Below are 18,709 nucleotides of genomic sequence, written 5' to 3'. Positions count from 1 at the left end.
GCCATTAATACAGGTAACGAGTGGAGGACAGAGGAGCCTCTTAAAGAAGAAGTTACAGGTCTGTGAGAGCCAGAAATCTTGCTTGTTTGTAGGTGACCAAATACTTATTTTCCACCATAATTTGCAAATAAATTCATAAAAAATCCTACAATGTGATTTTCTGGATTTCTTTTCCTCAATTTGTCTGTCATAGTTGACGTGTACCTATGATGAAAAATTACAGGCCTCTCTCATCTTTTTAAGAGGGATAACTTGCACAATTGGTGGCTGACTAAATACTTTTTTTCCCCACTGTATATATATATATTTTTTCACCTTTATTTAACCAGGTAAGCCAGTTGAGAAAAAGTTATAATTTACAACTGCGACCTGGCCAAGATAAAGCAAAGCAGTGCGATAAAAAAAAAAAAACACAGAGTTACATATGGGGTAAACAAAACATAAAGTCAAAAATACAACAGAAGATATATATACAGTGTGTGCAAATGTAGCAAGTTATGGAGGTAAGGCAATAAATAGGCCATAGTGCAAAATAATTACAATTTAGTATTAACACTGGAATGATAGATGTGCAAGAGATGATGACTGGGGTGCAAATGAGCAAAATAAATAACAATATGGGGATGAGGTAGTTGGGTGGGCTAATTTCAGATGGGCTGTGTACAGGTGCAGTGATCGGTAAGGTGCTCTGACAACTGATGCTTAAAGTTAGTGAGGGAGATAAGAGTCTCCAGCTTCAGAGATTTTTGCAGTTTGTTCCAGTCATTGGCAGCAGAGAACTGGAAGGAATGGCGGCCAAAGGAGATGTTGGCTTTGGGGATGACCAGTGAGATATACCTGCTGGAGTGCATACTACAGGTGGGTGTTGCTATGGTGACCAATGAGCTAAGATAAGGCGGGGATTTGCCTAGTAGTGATTTATAGATGACCTGGAGCCAGTGGGTTTGGCGACGAATATGTAGTGAGGACCAGCCAACAAGAGCATACAGGTCACAGTGGTGGGTAGTATATGGGTCTTTGGTGACAAAACGGATGGCTCTGTGATAGACTACATCCAATTTGCTAAGTAGAGTGTTGGAGGCTATTTTGTAAATGACATTGCCGAAGTCAAGGATCGGGAGGATAGTCAGTTTAACGAGGGCATGTTTGGCAGCATGAGTGAAGGAGGCTTTGTTGCGAAATAGGAAGCCGATTCTAGATTTAACTTTGGATTGGAGATGCTTAATGTGAGTCTGGAAGGATAGTTTACAGTCTAACCAGACACCTAGGTATTTGTAGTTGTCCACATACTCTAGGTCAGACCCGCCAAGAGTAATGATTCTAGTCGGGTGGGCGGGTGCCAGCAGCGTTCGATTGAAGAGCATGCATTTAGTTTTACTAGTGTTTAAGAGCAGTTGGAGGCTACGGAAGGAGTGTTGTATGGCATTGAAGCTTGTTTGGAGGTTTGTTAACACAGTGTCCAATGAAGGGCCAGATGTATACAAAATGGTGTCGTCTGCGTAGAGGTGGATCTGAGAGTCACCAGCAGTAAGAGCGACATCATTGATATACACAGAGAAAAGAGTCGGCTCGAGAATTGAACCCTGTGGCACCCCCATAGAGACTGCCATAGGTCCAGACAACAGGCCCTCCGATTTGACACATTGAACTCTATCTGAAAAGTAGTTGGTGAACCAGGCGAGGCATTTGAGAAACCAAGGCTATTTAGTCTGCCAATAAGAATGCGGTGGTTGACAGAGTCAAGAGCCTTGGCCAGGTCGATGAAGACGGCTGAACAGTACTGTCTATTATCGATCGCGGTTATAATATCGTTTAGGACCTTGAGCGTTGCTGAGGATCACCCATGACCAGCTCGGAATCCGGATTGCATAACGGAGAAGGTACGGTGGGATTCGAAATGGTCGGTGATCTGTTTGTTAACTTGGCTTTCAAAAACGTTCAAAAGGCAGGGCATGATGGATATAGGTCTGTAACAGTTTGGGTCTAGAGTGTCACCCCCTTTGAAGAGGGGGATGACTGCGGCAGCTTTCCAATCTCTGGGGATCTCAGACGTTACGAAAGAGAGGTTGAACAGACTAGTAATAGGTGTTGCGACAATTTCGGCTGCTAATTTTAGAAAGAAAGGGTCCAGATTGTCTAGCCCAGATGATTTGTAGGGGTCCAGATTTTGCAGCTCTTTCAGAACATCAGCTGTCTGAATTTGTGTGAAGGAGAAGCGGGCGGTGGGGGGTGGGGGGGCATGGGCAAGTTGCAGCGGAGGGTGCAGAGCTGGTGGCTGGGGTAGTGGTAGCCAGGTGGAAAGCATGGCCAGCAAAATGCTTGTTGAAATTCTCGATTATTGTAGATTTATCGGTGGTTATAGTGTTTCCTAGCCTCAGTGCAGTGGCCAGCTGGGAGGAGGTGCTCTTATTCTCCATGGACTTTACAGTGTCCCAAAACTTTTTGGAGTTAGTGCTACAGGATGCAAATTTCTGTTTGAAGAAGCTAGCCTTTGCTTTCCTAACTGCTTGTGTATATTGGTTCCTAATTTCCCTGAAAAGTTGCATATCGCGGGGGCTATTCGATGCTAATGCAGTACGCCACAGGATGTTTTTGTGCTGGTCAAGGGCAGTCAAGTCTGAGGAGAACCAGGGGCTATATCTGTTCTTCTTGTTTTTAATGGGGCATGTTTATTTAAGATTGAGAGGAAAGCACTTTTAAAGAACAACCAGGCATCCTCTACTGACGGAATGAGATCGATATCCATCCAGGATACCTGGGCCAGGTCAATTAGGAAGGCCTGCTCGCTAAAGTGTTTTAGGGAGCGTTTGACAGTAATGAAGGGTGGTCTTTTGACCGCGGACCCGTTACGGACGCAGGCAATAAGGCAGTGATCACTGAGATCCTGGTTGAAGACAGCTGTGTATTTAGAGGGTAAGTTAGTCAGGATGATATCTATGAGGGTGCCCATGTTTACGGATTTAGGGTTGTACCTGGTAGGTTCCTTGATAATTTGTGTGAGATTGAGGGCATCTAGTTTGGATTGTAGGATGGCCGGGGTGTTAAGCATATCCCAGTTTAGGTTACCAAGCAGTATGAACTCTGAGGATAGATGGGGGGCAATCAATTCACATATGGTGTCCAGGGCACAGCTGGGGGTCTGTAGCAAGCGGCAACAGTGAGAGACTTATTTCTGGAAAGGTGGATTTTTAGAAGTAGGAGCTCAAACTGTTTGGGCACAGACCTGGATAGTATGATAGAGCTCTGCAGGCTATCTCTACAGTAGATTGCAACTCCACCCCCTTTGGCAGTTCTATCTAGACGGAAAATGTTGTAGTTGGGGATGGACATTTCAGAATTTTTGGTGGCCTTCCTAAGCCAGGATTCAGACACTGCTAGAACATCAGGGTTGGCGGAGTGTGCTAATGCAGTGAATAACTCAATCTTAGGAAGGAGGCTTCTGATGTTAACATGCAAAAGCCAAGGCTTTTACGGTTACAGAAGTCAACAAATTATAGCGCCTGGGGAGTAGGAGTGATACTGGGGGCTGCAGGGCCTGGGTTAACCTCTACATCACCAGAGGAACAGAGGAGGACTAGAATAAGGATACGGCTAAAGGCTTTAAGAACTGGTCTTCTAGTGCGTTTGGTACAGAGAATAAAGGGGGCAGATTTCCAGGTGTTGTAGAATAGATGCAGGGCATTATGTACAGACAAGGATATGGAAGGATATGAGTACAGTGGAGGTAAACCTAAGCGTTGGGTAACAATGAAAGAGATAGCATCACTGGAGGCACCGATTGAGCCGGTCTCGGCGTGTATGGGGGGTGGAACAAAGGAGCTATCTGAGGCAGTTTGAGAGGGACTTGGGGCTCTTCAGTGAAATTGTATAATAAGAACTAACTGGAACAGCCATAGGCAAGGCATATTGACATGGGAGAGAGGCATAAAGCAATCACAGGTGTTATTCGAGAGAGCTAAGACAACAACTGGTAATGGCGATGAAAGTTTGGGCTGAGGCTAAACAGATAAAACAGGACAGGGTACCGTGTAAAGGAACAGTCCAGCAGGCATCAGCTGTGCAGCTGAGTGATCATAAGGTCCAGTGAACAGCAATGTGAGTCCGAGAGCAGTTCGAATTGGTGCTACAGCACAGGCGATCAGGAAGCACGGCTGTTGAATTGCGTGTGCTAGCGGGCCGGGGCTAGCAGATGGATCTTCGTGGTCGTCGCAACGGGAAGCCTGTTGAAACCACAGACGATTACGTTGGCAGACCAGTCGTGATGGATCGGCGGGGCTCCGTGTCGACACTAGGAGGTCCCGTCCGGTTGACAGAGAGGTAGATAGCCGGGAGATGGGCCTGACTCAAGGCTAGCTCAAGGCTGATTAGCCAACCACAACATCCATTCGTTTGCAGCTAGCTAGTTGCGATGATCCAGTGTTAAAGGTCCAGTGATTCAGTGATTCCGGCAGAAAATCCGATATGTTCTGGGTCGATAACGCGCTGTGCAGACTCAAGACATTTCAGCTTTTCATTTTTAATTAATTGAAAAAAAAAAAAAAAAAGAATAATACTTTTACATTATTGGATATTGTGTGTAGACCAGTGACAGAAAATCTCAATTTAATCCATTTTAAATTCAGACTGTAACACATCAACAAAAAAAAATTAATCAAAGGAAATGAAAACTTTCTAAAGCACTGTACATGTAAACAGGAGTAATTGTGACAAGTAGCAGGATAAAATAGATAGATACTAATGGTAATAGCAATCAATAATCAATGAACGGCAACATAGTGGTAGTAATAAATCGAATCAATAATCATTTTAGCTGTGCGTAGGTGTGACGGAGAGCAGTATTTGTTAACCATTTAACAGTCTTATGGCCAGGGGATAGAAGCTGTTTAGGAGTCTGTTGGTCTGTGTCTTGATGCACCGGTACCGTCTGCCAGACGGGAGCAAGGAGAACAGTCCATGTCTCGGGTGGCTGGAGTCTTTGGCAATTTTTGGGGCCTTTCTCAGACACCGCCTGGCATGTACGCCCTGGATAGAACAATGCAGCTGCTGCTGTTTAGAACCAGAGTTACCAAATGCAGTTTACTCATGAGATGTAGTGTAGCAGCTAGTTAGCTTGAAATAGATGATAAACCCATAAGGATATTAGTGAGGCCCAGGAACAGATGTGCTGTAATGATTGGTTTTATTAGTGGCTGTATTCTGTTAGATGGTTGTGATGTGATGCTCTTCACTGGGTTCATAGAGAGCAGATTAGGTAATCTTTGCCTATATTGAAGAGGGAACACATTTCTTACATTTGAGTAAATTTGAGAGATTTATCAATGTGTATTTGATTTATAACAGTCATTCCTCTTTTTTTTTTACATTTTAGTCGTTTTAGCAGACGCTCTTATCCAGAGCGACTTACAGTTAGTGAGTGCATACATTATTATTTTTTATTTTTTCATACTGGCTCCCCTTGGGAATCGAACCCACAACCCTGGCGTTGCAAACGCCATGCTCTACCAACCGAGCTACATCGCTGCCGGCCATTCCCTCCCCTACCCTGGGTGACGCTGGGCCAATTGTAGCCGCCCCATGGGTCTCCCGGTCGCGGCCGGCTACGACAGAGCCTGGATTCATCCCTGTGTAATGCTGGTTAGAGATGAATGGACACAAACAGTTTTGATAGGCAGTTCATTTAAAGACTATGCCACATCTCGGAAATGCCCAACTTTTTAATACCTTCAAGAAATTAAGATATTCTCAGTGGATAGAAAATATGCTAATGATGTTTTTTCTTTCCCTAAAGCCCCGCCCACTTTTACGACCACACCCCCACAGTATGTGGAGGCCAAGGAGGGGGGCAGCACTCTGCTGACTTGCTCCGCCCAGGGAAACCCCAAACCAATGATCAGCTGGCTGAGGGATGGGGAGAACCTTGCAACCAGTGGAAAATACACGGTAAGCCAAACTGGACAACAAATGTACTGTACCTCCGGCTAGAAATACATGCCCTTTAAACCTTGAATCAGCAGTGAAATGGCCTGTGAAAGTGATTCTATTTTAGGTCCGTGGAAATAAAACATGCTAGCTATTTTCTCCAGGTTAATATCGGATTTGTCAATTTTCTAGGGCTGCCATGACATTCTTTGATATTTAGGGAAAGGAGCCTTGAAGGTATGTGGATTCCAGATAATTTAGCCCTTTAAGTTCTTGGAGTCATTCAGATGTGACGTTGAAATCTTAGATATTATACCTGTCTTACATGCTTAAGACCAGCCCCACCCCACCGCTTCTGAAGATGTCACTGCTCCTGATGTTTTTTTTGCTATGGAACAAAGGTACAGTAAGCACTGAACAGTATGGAAATATTCAGAACAACTACGTATGGCTAGGCTATACAATACAAGCTTTCACAGACTCCAAAACAGTCTCTACACAATGTTCTCATGCCTGATGAAGACAATTTGAGTTGTGAATGGATTATCATTTGATGAAAACTGATTATTTGTCTAAAAACATGCCTTTTCCTCGATCTGGGTACTTGGGCTGTAGATATACCATACAATCTTTCACAGACTCCAAAACAATGTGTACACAATGTTATCAGTTTAGGGAAGCCTGATCATGACAATTTACAGTTGTGAATGCTACACTCTTTTTATGAAAATGTATGATTTGTTTTGATTAAAAACATGCATTTTCCTCTATCTGGGTACTCAGACTAAGCTGTAGATATACCGTAAAAGCTTTCACAGACGCCAAAACATTCTCTCAATCTACACTATTTTGGTGGCAATACAGTAGGTCATTTTCTTAAAACGTGCATTTTCGTCTATCTGGGTACTCAGACTGGCTGTCACGATCGTCGTAGTAATGAGTAGACCAAGGCGCAGCGTGAGAAACAAACATGACTTTAATTAGTTAAAGTTTCTAAACAAAACAAAACACGACTCGTGAAGTCCACGGTGACAATGACCGAACACGGAACAAAAACCCACCACCACAAAGGGAAAACATACAGTTTAAATATGGCTCCCAATCAGAGACAACCAGCCAACAGCTGACACTTGTTGCCTCTGATTGGGAGTCACTCAGGCAAACATAGAATACAACAAACTAGAATGAACACCAACATAGAAATACACACATAGAAATGAACACACCCTGGCTCAACATAATGAGTCCCAGAGCCAGGGTGTGACAGTACCCCCCCCCTAAAGGCGCGGACTGCGACCGCGCCTCAACTAAACAAACCAGGGGAGGGCTGGGCGGGCATACCTCCTCGGCGGCGGTTCTGGCTCCGGCCTTGACCACCACCCTCCAATACACCCCCCATAGTGCCCCTGGTCCAGTCTGGCCCCGCCGGCCGGAGCAGGACTGGACTTAACAGGAGCGATCCTTACCAGGCTGTCGACTCGCACCCCTGGCTTGGTGCGTGGAGGAGGGACGGGCCTTACCAGGCTGACGACGCGCACCCCTGGCTTTGTGCGTGGAGGAGGAACGGGCCTTACCAGGCTGACGACTCGCACCCCTGGCTTGGTGCGTGGAAGAGGGACGGGCCTTACCAGGCTGACGACTCGCACCCCTGGCTTGGTGCGTGGAAGAGGGACGGGCCTTACCAGGCTGACTTCTCGCACCCCTGGCTTAGTGCGAGTGGCAGGAACAGGCCGGACCGGGCTGGCGACGCGCACCGTAGGTTTGGTGCGAGTGGCAGGAACAGGCCGGGTCGGGCTGGCGACGCGCACCGTAGACTTGGTGCGGGTGGCAGGAACAGGCCGGACCGGGCTGGCGACGCGCACCGTAGGTTTGGTGCAAGTGGCAGGAACAGGCCGGGTCGGGCTGGCGACGCGCACCGTAGACTTGGTGCGGGTGGCAGGAACAGGCCGGACCGGGCTGGCGACGCGCACCGTAGGTTTGGTGCGAGTGGCAGGAACAGGCCGGGTCGGGCTGGCGACGCGCACCGTAGACTTGGTGCGGGTGGCAGGAACAGGCCGGACCGGGCTGGCGACGCGCACCGTAGGTTTAGTGCGTGGAGCAGGGACAGGCCGGGCTGGGCTGTCGACGCACACCGTAGGCTTGGTGCGTGGAGCAGGGACAGGCCGGGCTGGGCTGTCGACGCACACTGTAGGCTTGGTGCGTGGAGCAGGGACAGGCCGGGCTGGGCTGTCGACGCACACCGTAGGCTTGGTGCGTGGAGCAGGGACAGGCCGGACTGGGCTGGCGACGCACACCGTAGGCTTGGTGCGTGGAGCAGGGACAGGCCGGGCTGGGCTGTCGACGCACACCGTAGGCTTGGTGCGTGGAGCAGGGACAGGCCGGACTGGGCTGGCGACGCACACCGTAGGCTTGGTGCGTGGAGCAGGGACAGGCCGAACCGGGCTGTGGAGACGGATAGGAGGCCTGGAGTGAAGAGCGGCCACCACCCGTCCTGGCTGAATGCCTACCCTCACACACTCTGTGTGAGGCATCCGCACAGGACGTACAGGGCGGTGTACCCCTGGCCTGGTGGCCTTCTGGATCCGCCCCCTTTTCTCCTCCGTCAGCCCCGTCGTCCATGCCGTGTGCCCCCCCCTAAAAATTTTCTGGGGTTGCCTCCCGACCGTCCGACGACGACCCTGATCACGCCGTAGCTCCTCTCTACGGCGCGCCTCCACCGTCTCTTCTCCCGGCGCTTCCTCCCATGTCCAGCCCAAGAGCTGCCCCTGGACACGCTGCTTGGTCGTTGCATGGTGGGTTTTTCTGTCACGATCGTCGTAGTAATGAGTAGACCAAGGCGCAGCGTGAGAAACAAACATGACTTTAATTAGTTAAAGTTTCTAAACAAAACAAAACACGACTCGTGAAGTCCACGGTGACAATGACCGAACACGGAACAAAAACCCACCACCACAAAGGGAAAACATACAGTTTAAATATGACTCCCAATCAGAGACAACCAGCCAACAGCTGACACTCGTTGCCTCTGATTGGGAGTCACTCAGGCAAACATAGAATACAACAAACTAGAATGAACACCAACATAGAAATACACACATAGAAATGAACACACCCTGGCTCAACATAATGAGTCCCAGAGCCAGGGTGTGACACTGGCTGTAGATAAGCTTATTCATTCTGTTTCATAACTCATGTTCAAGTAAGAAGGCAGTCTATAGGTGTGGTGTTGTATGCTGGAGGAAATCTTCAGCACACACCACCATCTGCCTGAGTATACGTGAGACTGCTGTCTGTCTGTGCACTTTTCACTGCACCCAGATTGCAGATCGAGAAGCCCTTAATTGGACTGTCTGGCATGTCTGTGATTGGCCAGGAGAGTCTGTCAGTCAGGCTGCAGAAGGCCTGCAGAGGGCGGGTCCCTGAGGGGAGGAAGAACAGTCCAGGCGTGTCAAGCCTCGGCTGCACCCCCTCTCTCATTTGTCATGTTTTGAGTTAGTGTTCCAGTTCTCTTTAAGGAACCCTGTGAACCATGGACAACCCCCTCTCTCACCCCTCTCTCACCCCTCTCTACACTCAGATGTTTCAGATGGAGTAAATCCCTGAGCTTGCTGAAGGCTTGCTGAAGGCTGCACCTAACATTTGGACTTGATGTGTGACGTACAGGAAGTGACAGCTCGCCTCATTCCTGTGTCATTGTGTCTGTCACTCAGCGAGCTGGCCCTGTGTCTTATCCCTCTCTCACCCCTCTCTCACCCCTCTCTCATCCCTTTATCATCCCTCTCTCAGCTAGTCACCCTTCTCTCATCCCTCTTTCATCCCTCTCTTTCATCCATCTCTCTCACCCCTCTCTTTCATCCATCTCTCACCCCTCTCTCATCCCTCTCTCTCTCTTATCCCTCACCCTCTCTCACCCCTCTCTCATTCCTTTCCTCAACCCCTTTCTTATCCCTCTCGCTAATCCCTCTCTTCCCTCTCTTGTTCCCCTCTGTCACCCCTCTCTCTCACCCCTCTCTCTCACCCATCTCTCACTCCTCCCTCACCCCTCTCTCATCCCTCTCTCTCACCCATCTCAGGCTCCCACACCACAGCCTCATCAAAGGTTAGAGTGGAGGAGCCCAGGGCTTTAACATGTTCGCCTTAGTAAACGATCGGAAGACTTCCTCATCCCTCCTACTGCATCAATATTATGTTACTCTTAATATAAATGTTATACTAAACATGAATATCAACAGTGAGCCAAGTGCCTCACATCAAAGAGCATGCTTTGATGCACACAGCATTTAGGCGTATTGGTAGTAACGGTGGAATATGTTTATGATTTGTTTGAACCCTCAAATTGCTTTTGATTGGTTTGCTGTGAGAGGAAACTAGAAAAAAAAGTATATACCCAAACAAGCCATAGTCTATACATTTGAGGACTCCCATTGTAGTAAAGAGATGGTGGTAATGATTGCGCTCCATGGATAACTGGTGTCCATGAGGACTTGGTAGAGAATGGCAGGAATATGACAGTGGAGAGAAGAGGAGGAATCATGGTCATCATCTCAGCACCCCCTGCTGTTTGAGATCCCACACATTAGTCAATGTGTTGTGTCTGAACTCCTCCTCCTCCTCCACATCCACCTTCGTCTTCTCATCCTCCCCTCCCCTCCCCATCCTCCCCTCCCCATCCTCCCATCCCCATCCTCCCCTCCCCATAGAAATGGCCTGCTGACTATTACACTGCTGCAAGTGTAGTGTAGGTTACTGTGTCATAACTGTGGCCCAGCTAGGTGTGTTTGTCCTGCCATGGAGTGGGATTAACAGGGAGTCCTACCTCAACTGGGCTGACCCAAGGCAGGATGGACCACTGTTTGGGTGTGTCTAGTGGCTGCTAAACTCTCTTGGCTAAAAGGTTTGAGAGACAGATTAATAGGTATAATCTCAGAGGTTTAGCAGATTATCTCCCGTTTGCTTGAATGGACAGGGCTACAGCTGTGTGTAACCTGAATGGACAGAACCCAACAACCCTACTGCATAATTTACGAGGGTATTTTTATTAGGTTGGGTTAATGTGTTCCCTCCCTGCTTATTGGTTCCAGTCTGCGTCCTCCTCGGCAGAGGGGAGAGGAAATACAGGTGCACAGTGAGACGTTTCCCAGGTTACCACCTGGAGAGATTAGCTTCACATCACAACCAAAGTTAATTAGAGAATAACTTCATCCCCAGGCTTTTGCGCACAGCGCATATAAGCCTGGGATATCAACCACTCAAAGCTTTCCTTAGTGGGAGTGACCATAGAATTCTATGGGTGTGACCTGAGTAAAGTATTTGTCATTTAATTTTAGCAAATCACACAACTGCAAGGCGTGGCTCTGTGGGAGAGTTAGGGGGAAGTTGTTGTGGGAGATGATTGGTTGGTAGATTAAGCCAATTAAGCCAATGACTATGCGCCTGGAGTTTATCTTGGCTCTCTGTATTAGCTCACGAAGGCCAAGTTTGATGCATTGGTCTACCAGACTCTTCGCGCATTTGGGCGGAAGTATCTGGGAACGAGATTAATTCGAGAATTACATGATGATGAGTTTAGACTTTAGAGTATTGGTTGTATGCTCTCTATATTAATACCTCTGTACACAGACCTACCCACCGACTCACAGAGCGAAACATACATTCCGACCAAAGACAAAAAAAACTCAATCTTGCCTTGATTTTGGTGTGCCATTTCACTAGGTTATGCTTATACATTTTACATTTTAGTCATTTAGCAGACGCTCTTATCCAGAGCGACTTACAGTTAGCGAGTGCATACAATTTCATACTGGCCCCCCGTGGGAAACGAACCCACAACCCTGGCGTTGAAAGCGCCATGCTCTACCAACTGAGCTAGAGGGGACTATAAATACCATCTCTGTATGTTTGATCTGTCTCTCACAAACTTGTCCACCCCAGGTGCATGATGGGAGTCTGACAGTGCTGGGGATCACTCGGGACGACAGAGGGGCGTATACGTGTCGAGCCTTCAGCGACCAGGGAGAGGTGCTCCACACCACCCGTCTGCTGGTCCAAGGTAAGAGGGCAACGGTCACACTGTAACGTCACAGATGGATGGAACTTCAGAGGATGGAACTTGGGAGTCCCATAGGGCGGCGCACAATTGGCCCAGCGTCGGTTATGGTGGTGTGAGGGAGAAATCATGACTTTTCTCTACTGAGGTGCACACTGATTACTGATTATGAGTTTTGAGGAGAAGGTTCCTAGGACAATTGCTGGCTGAATACTGAAAGAACAGTTTGTCCTGACTGTCTGAATAATCCCTTATCCGAGAATCTTTAGGCTATTTTTGCCCTACACATGCTATTAAACATCTATTACACGCCTACAGCTATGCAGTACAGTGTCTAGATTGTGTTTAAGATAGAGAAATTAAGTCCTGCCGCTATCTACTTAATAAGTCTCTGTTTCCTGCCTTTGTCACAGTATGCAGGGATAGTGTTTGGTTTTATCAGTGTGGTAGTATGGTTTAGTCTGTATAAGTCAATACTCTTAAGTCCTCTGGTGACCTAGTCTGCTGCTGCTGCTGCTGGTAGTGTGTGTATATCACTGTCTGTCTGAGGCGTACATCACTGTCTGTCTCCGGTCCATTAACCAGGCTCTCTCTCGCCTAGACAGACACAGACACAGATCTGGGCTCTGCTCTGCTCTGATAAATGGATCTGATACAGGCTTCCTCCACTTCCTGCCTCTGCCTCTGCCTCTCTCAGTCTACATCAAAATCAAATACACACACACACACACACACACACACACACACACACACTCTCTCTCTCTCTCTCTCTCTCTCTCTCTCTCTCTCTCTCTCTCTCTCTCTCTCTCTCTCTCTCTCTCTCTCTCTCTCTCTCTCTCTCTCTCTCTCTCTCTCTCTCTCTCTCTCTCTCTCTCTCTCTCTCTCTTTCTCTCTCTCTCTCTATCTAGCACTGGATGAGTTAACAGCCGATGGAGCAGGTTGGTTTTATGGTAGGCTTGCTAGGTTTGATGGTGGGGTAAAGATGTGTCAATTTCAGTCAATGTGCAAGTGTCTAAAAGGAGGATGGGCAAGAAGTGCTTGTTTACATCTTGGATTTTGAGGAAGGTTTACTCTATTGAGCCCTCTAAACACTCGCACACACTGCATGCACATGCCTGATAATACATTAAGTTTTTAATTAATTGGTCTGACTCCTCATAAACCTCATACATGTCTTAGATGGTTTGAATAAAGTTTTTACAAATCCAGTGTGATTTGGAATGTTTGGTACACCAGCAATATTGCAGCCTGTTTTTGTTTTTCATTAAGGAGTATCCATCCAGAAGCAGGCTCTGTGGAAATGTGCCAGTGAAGTTGTCTAAGGCTCTCTGAGCAATTACAAGCAGCTATCGGATGAGTCGTGATTCTCACTAAAATGATCTGTTTTTATTTGTTCTGTGACTTAACCACTCTTTCAGTAGTCCTTCCTGGTGTATAAAGCCATTCAGTGTGTATTTATGAAATAACCAGGAGGCTTGTAGCTGGGCCCACTTATAAAAGACAGCTTACGTTTCACTGTCTGTAATATAGTACAGAGAGATAGAGAGCAGAACACCAACCTCAGGGCACCGAGGGTTCATGCTGTGGAGGCATCTGCAAGTCTGGCAACCAAGTATGTGGTTCAAGTTACAATATGCCTGCTTACTGTATCTCATAGGCTACTAGAGAGAAGCCTGTGCTAGGGGTCTACTGTAACAATTAACAGATGCTGTCTGAATGGGTCATAAGAGAATAATTTGAGTATCCATATCTACACTGAACAAAAATATAAACGCAACATGTAAAGTGTTGGTCCCATGTTTCATGAGCTGAAATAAAAGATCCCAGACATTTTCCATAATCACAAAAAGCTGATTTCTGTCAAATGTTGTGCACACATATGTTTACATCCCTCTTAGTGAGCATTTCTCCTTTGCCAAGATAATCCATCCACCTGACAGGTGTGGCATATCAAGAAGCTGATTAAACAGCATGATCATTACACAGGTGCACCTTGTGCTGGCGACAATAAAAGGCCACTAAAAAATGTTTTGAGGGAGAGTGCAATTGCCATGCTGACTGCAGGAATGTCCACCAGAGCTGTTGCCAGATAATTTAATGTTAATTTCTCTACCATAAGCTGCCTCCAACGTCGTTTTAGAGAATTTGGCAGTACGTCCAACCGGCCTCACAACCACAGACCACGTGTAACCATGCCAGCACAGGACCTCCACATCCGGCTTCTTCATCTGCGGGATCGTCTGAGACCAGCCACCCGGACAGCTGATGAAACAATGGGTTTGCACAACAGAATAATTTCTACACAAACTGTCAGAAACCGTCTCAGGGAAGCTCATCTGCGTGCTCGTCATCTTCACCAGGGTCTTGACCTGACTGCAGTTCGGCATCGTAACCGACTTCAGTGGCAAATACTCACCTTCGATGGCTACTGGCACGCTAGAGAAGTGTGCTCTTCACGGATTAATCCTGGTTTCAATTGTACCGATTGACTGATTTCCTTATATGAATTGTAACTCAGTAAAATCTATGAAATTGTTGCATGTTGCGTTTATATTTTTGTTCAATCTATGTTTTGTTGTACACTAAAAGCCTTTGTTTGTTTCCTGTAGGGCCACCGTATATTAAGTCACCGCCAGAGAACATTACTGTCAACATATCCCAGAATGCACGCTTCACCTGTCAAGCAGAGGCGTATCCTGGCAACCTGACCTACACCTGGTTTTGGGAGGAAGATAACGTGTACTTCACTAAGAAGTAAAGTTATAATCAAGATCTTGTGTCTGTTTGTCTGTGTGACTTCCCTTTGGTCTTTGTCTTTTCCACCCTGTCATCTAAAGGCTTTTGAATCTTGTGTCCTCTCCTGTGATCGTATTTGAGTCTTCCAGACCCTGTCCTGGTGTTGTGAATTTGAATGTGTGTGTGTTTCTGTCTGTGTGTGTACAGTGAGGGGAAAAAAGTATTTGATCCCCTGCTGATTTTGTATGTTTGCCCACTGACAAAGAAATGATCAGTCTATAATTTTAATGGTAGGTTTATTTGAACAGCGAGAGACAGAATAACAACAAAAAAATCCAGAAAAACGCATGTGAAAAATGTTATAAATTGATTTGCATTTTAATGAGGGAAATAAGTATTTGACCCCTCTGCAAAACATGACTTAGTACTTGGTGGCAAAACCCTTGTTGGCAATCACAGAGGTCAGACGTTTCTTGTAGTTGGCCACCAGGTTTGCACACATCTCAGGAGGGATTTTGTCCCACTCCTCTTTGCAGATCTTCTCCAAGTCATTAAGGTTTCGAGGCTGACGTTTGGAAACTCGAACCTTCAGCTCCCTCCACAGATTTTCTATGGGATTAAGGTCTGGAGACTGGCTAGGCCACTCCAGGTCCTTAATGTGCTTCTTCTTGAGCCACTCCTTTGTTGCCTTGGCCGTGTGTTTTGGGTCATTGTCATGCTGGAATACCCATCCACGACCCATTTTCAATGCCCTGGCTGAGGGAAGGAGGTTCTCACCCAAGATTTGATGGTACATGGCCCCGTTCATCATCCCTTTGATGCGGTGAAGTTGTCCTGTCCCCTTAGCAGAAAAACACCCCCAAAGCATAATGTTTCCACCTCCATGTTTGACGGCGGGGATGGTGTTCTTGGGGTCATAGGCAGCATTCCTCCTCCTCCAAACACGGCGAGTTGAGTTGATGCCAAAGAGCTCCATTTTGGTCTCATCTGACCACAACACTTTCACCCATTTCTCCTCTGAATCATTCAGATGTTCATTGGCAAACTTCAGACGGGCATGTATATGTGCTTTCTTGAGCAGGGGGACCTTGCGGGCGCTACAGGATTTCAGTCCTTCACGGCGTAGTGTGTTACCAACTGTTTTCTTGGTGAATATGATCCCAGCTGCCTTGAGATCATTGAAAAGATCCTCCTGTGTAGTTCTGGGCTGATTCCTCACCATTCTCATGATCATTGCAACTCCACGAGGTGAGATCTTGCATGGAGCCCTAGGCCGAGGGAGATTGACAGTTATTTTGTGTTTCTTCCATTTGCGAATAATCGCACCAACTGTTGTCACCTTCTCACCAAGCTGCTTGGCGATGGTCTTGTAGCCCATTCCAGCCTTGTGTAGTTCTACAATCTTGTCCCTGACATCCTTGGAGAGCTCTTTAGTCTTGGCCATGGTGGAGAGTTTGGAATCTGATTGATTGATTGCTTCTGTGGACATGTCTCTTTTATACAGGTAACAAGCTGAGATTAGGAGCACTCCCTTTAAGAGTGTGCTCCTAATCTCAGCTCGTTACCTGTATAAAAGACACCTGGGAGCCAGAAATCTTTCTGATTGAGAGGGGGTCAAATACTTATTTCCCTCATTAAAATGCAAATAAATTTATAACATTTTTTGACGTGTGTGTGTGTGCTGGTGCCCTGTTCTTCTGTGGTCCGGCAGCAGTAAGAGAGGGCCTAGCAGGGGGCTGTCTGGAGCATGCCAGCCGGGTTAGCACGCTCTGATGACAATACCACATGCCTGTTATACTGTAGTAATGATCTGAAGCGTAGCCAGGAGCTCTGTCAGACTCGCCCCAAGCACTGCTTTAGTTTAGTGATGAAGACGTTTTAGAAAGAACAAGTGACTGGGAGACCAAGTGTCTGTCTGGGAGAATCAACCTGTCAGAGAGTCCCTTAGAAAGAGGCCCATCTCAAATTGTTTTCTAAAGGCCTGGAAAAAGGCTGTGCATAATCAACCCTAGGATAAGACACTACTATCCTAGTTGGGCTGCTTACAATGTTTGGTCTATCCTGGGAGCCAACAGTCTATCACGAGAGGATATTTTTGGTCTAATCACAATATTTATTTACTCAAATAGATACAATGTATAGTTTAGATGAATTCATAGTTTACATTAGAATATTCCCTCTGCTATTTCTTTTGCATAATGTCCTCTCAAATATTACTCAAATTAACATGGTGTGCAGTGGGTTTGTTCTTTGTTTGAAACACAGTGGGAATAGAATATCTGCCAGTGTACACTTCATGAGGGTACTTCATTTAAAGTGGCAGTGAGAGAGAAAACACGAGGGCTGCAACATCAGGTGATTGTGGAAATTAGGGGATATATCAAAGATTCAATCATGGACAGTCTTACTGACAGTTGTGGCTGCTTTGCGTGATGTATTGTTGTCTCTACCTTCTTGCCCTTTGTGCTGTTGTCTGTGCCCAATCATGTTTGTACCATGTTATGCTGCTACCATGTTGTGCTGCTGCCATGTTGTGTTGCTGCCATGTTGTTGGCATGTTGTGTTGCTGCCATGCTTTGTTGTTGTCTTAGGTCTCTCTTTATGTAGTGTTGTGGTGTCTCTCTTGTCGTGATGTGTGTTTTGTCCTATATATATATATATATATATATATATATATAATTATTTGTTTTATCCCCCGTCCCCGCAGGAGGCCTTTTGCCCTTTGGTAGGCCGTCATTGTAAATAACAATTTGTTCTTAACTGACTTGCCTAGTTAAATAAAGGTTAAATAAAATAAATAAAAAATATTTGACACGTAACTGCTCAATCTTTTGGAAGCTATTCAGCCTGGATGGATTTGACCAAATGCTGCCCTCTCATGGCAGACTTGTGTAATTGCATTAATGCAGCCCCAGTGTGTGAGTGTGTCTATGCTATGGCATGTTCGATAACTGTCTGCTTCCTCTCGGCAGTGACCTGAAAAACAGAGTCCGCATCCTCATCGACGGAACCCTCCACATCTTCCGGGTGAAACCAGAGGATGCTGGGAAATACACCTGCAGCCCAAGCAACAGCCTCGGAACTCCACCGTCAGCGTCAGCACACCTCTCTGTTCAGTGTGAGTGTTACCGTGGCGACGGAGAGAGGGAGGGTGGGGGGGGCAGACAAGGCTGGCTGGCTGTACTGGAACAGGAGGAGAAACAACAGTATCACAGCCTGCATAGTGGCAGCCAGAACACTGCTGCTCAACAGGAGGAGAAACAACAGTATCACAGCCTGCATAGTGGCAGCCAGAACACTGCTGCTCAACAGGAGGAGAAACAACAGTATCACAGCCTGCATAGTGGCAGCCAGAACACTGCTGCTCAACAGGATTGTCATCGGTGATGCAGTACCATACATATCGCCCTGCTGAAACTTTTCCACCCTTGGCTGAATTTCAGAGTCAATGGTCGGGATGAGGGAATGATTAGATAGTCCTACTGCTCATCATCTTGGTAGGGCCTCTCTCATCACCATATTCTTAGCATTTTTTCCCGTCTATGATTCCAGTCTCTGTAGAGTTGATTATATTTCATTGCTAGACACTGACAGAGACAGTCTGCTAGTCTCACCCCATAGCATGCTGCTCAGTCTGTCCTTCTCCCCTTAGAGAAAGAGTACTGGTCTCCTCAATGTGCCGGACTGAATTGAAACGGTGACCTTTTAGTTAATCTGTTACTGTATGTGGAAGGGAAATGCAGAGAGAGAGAGAGAGAGAGAGAGAGAGAGAGAGAGAGAGAGAGAGAGAGAGAGCCGACCATGACTGTCTTTGTGATTGGCTTCAGAGGGTGACCAGAGCCCCTCGCTGGAGCGAAAAACCAAATTCTGCAGTCTTACAGAACTGTCCTCTTTCCTGTTATGTACTATCCAAGTTGATAGCTAAAGACAATTAGTTAGCAGCTAGCTTGGGCCGCTATAAAGTAACTTATAAAATATATATTTTTTATTGGTTTCCATACCGACCAA

At 46.7% G+C, this 18,709-nt stretch overlaps 1 protein-coding gene across 1 annotated transcript in view; it reads left to right on the top strand.

Moving 5' to 3' along the window:
* Window positions 1-18,709, top strand: part of LOC311101732 (protein turtle homolog B-like) — a gene marked incomplete at both ends in the record, with an annotated part of 74,596 nt that overhangs the window by 39,297 nt on the left and 16,590 nt on the right. Inside the window, 4 exons of the mRNA XM_084142902.1 lie at window positions 5,789-5,940; window positions 11,851-11,968; window positions 14,575-14,719; window positions 17,674-17,819. Of these exons, the coding sequence (XP_083999028.1) occupies window positions 5,789-5,940; window positions 11,851-11,968; window positions 14,575-14,719; window positions 17,674-17,819 (561 nt within the window). The remainder of the gene's footprint in view (window positions 1-5,788; window positions 5,941-11,850; window positions 11,969-14,574; window positions 14,720-17,673; window positions 17,820-18,709) is intronic.

This window comes from Coregonus lavaretus (genome assembly GCF_964263955.1).
Source record: "Coregonus lavaretus genome assembly, chromosome: 26".
In the NCBI taxonomy this organism is placed as follows: Eukaryota; Metazoa; Chordata; class Actinopteri; order Salmoniformes; family Salmonidae; genus Coregonus; species Coregonus lavaretus.
This window is presented reverse-complemented; position numbering and strand designations above follow the sequence as displayed.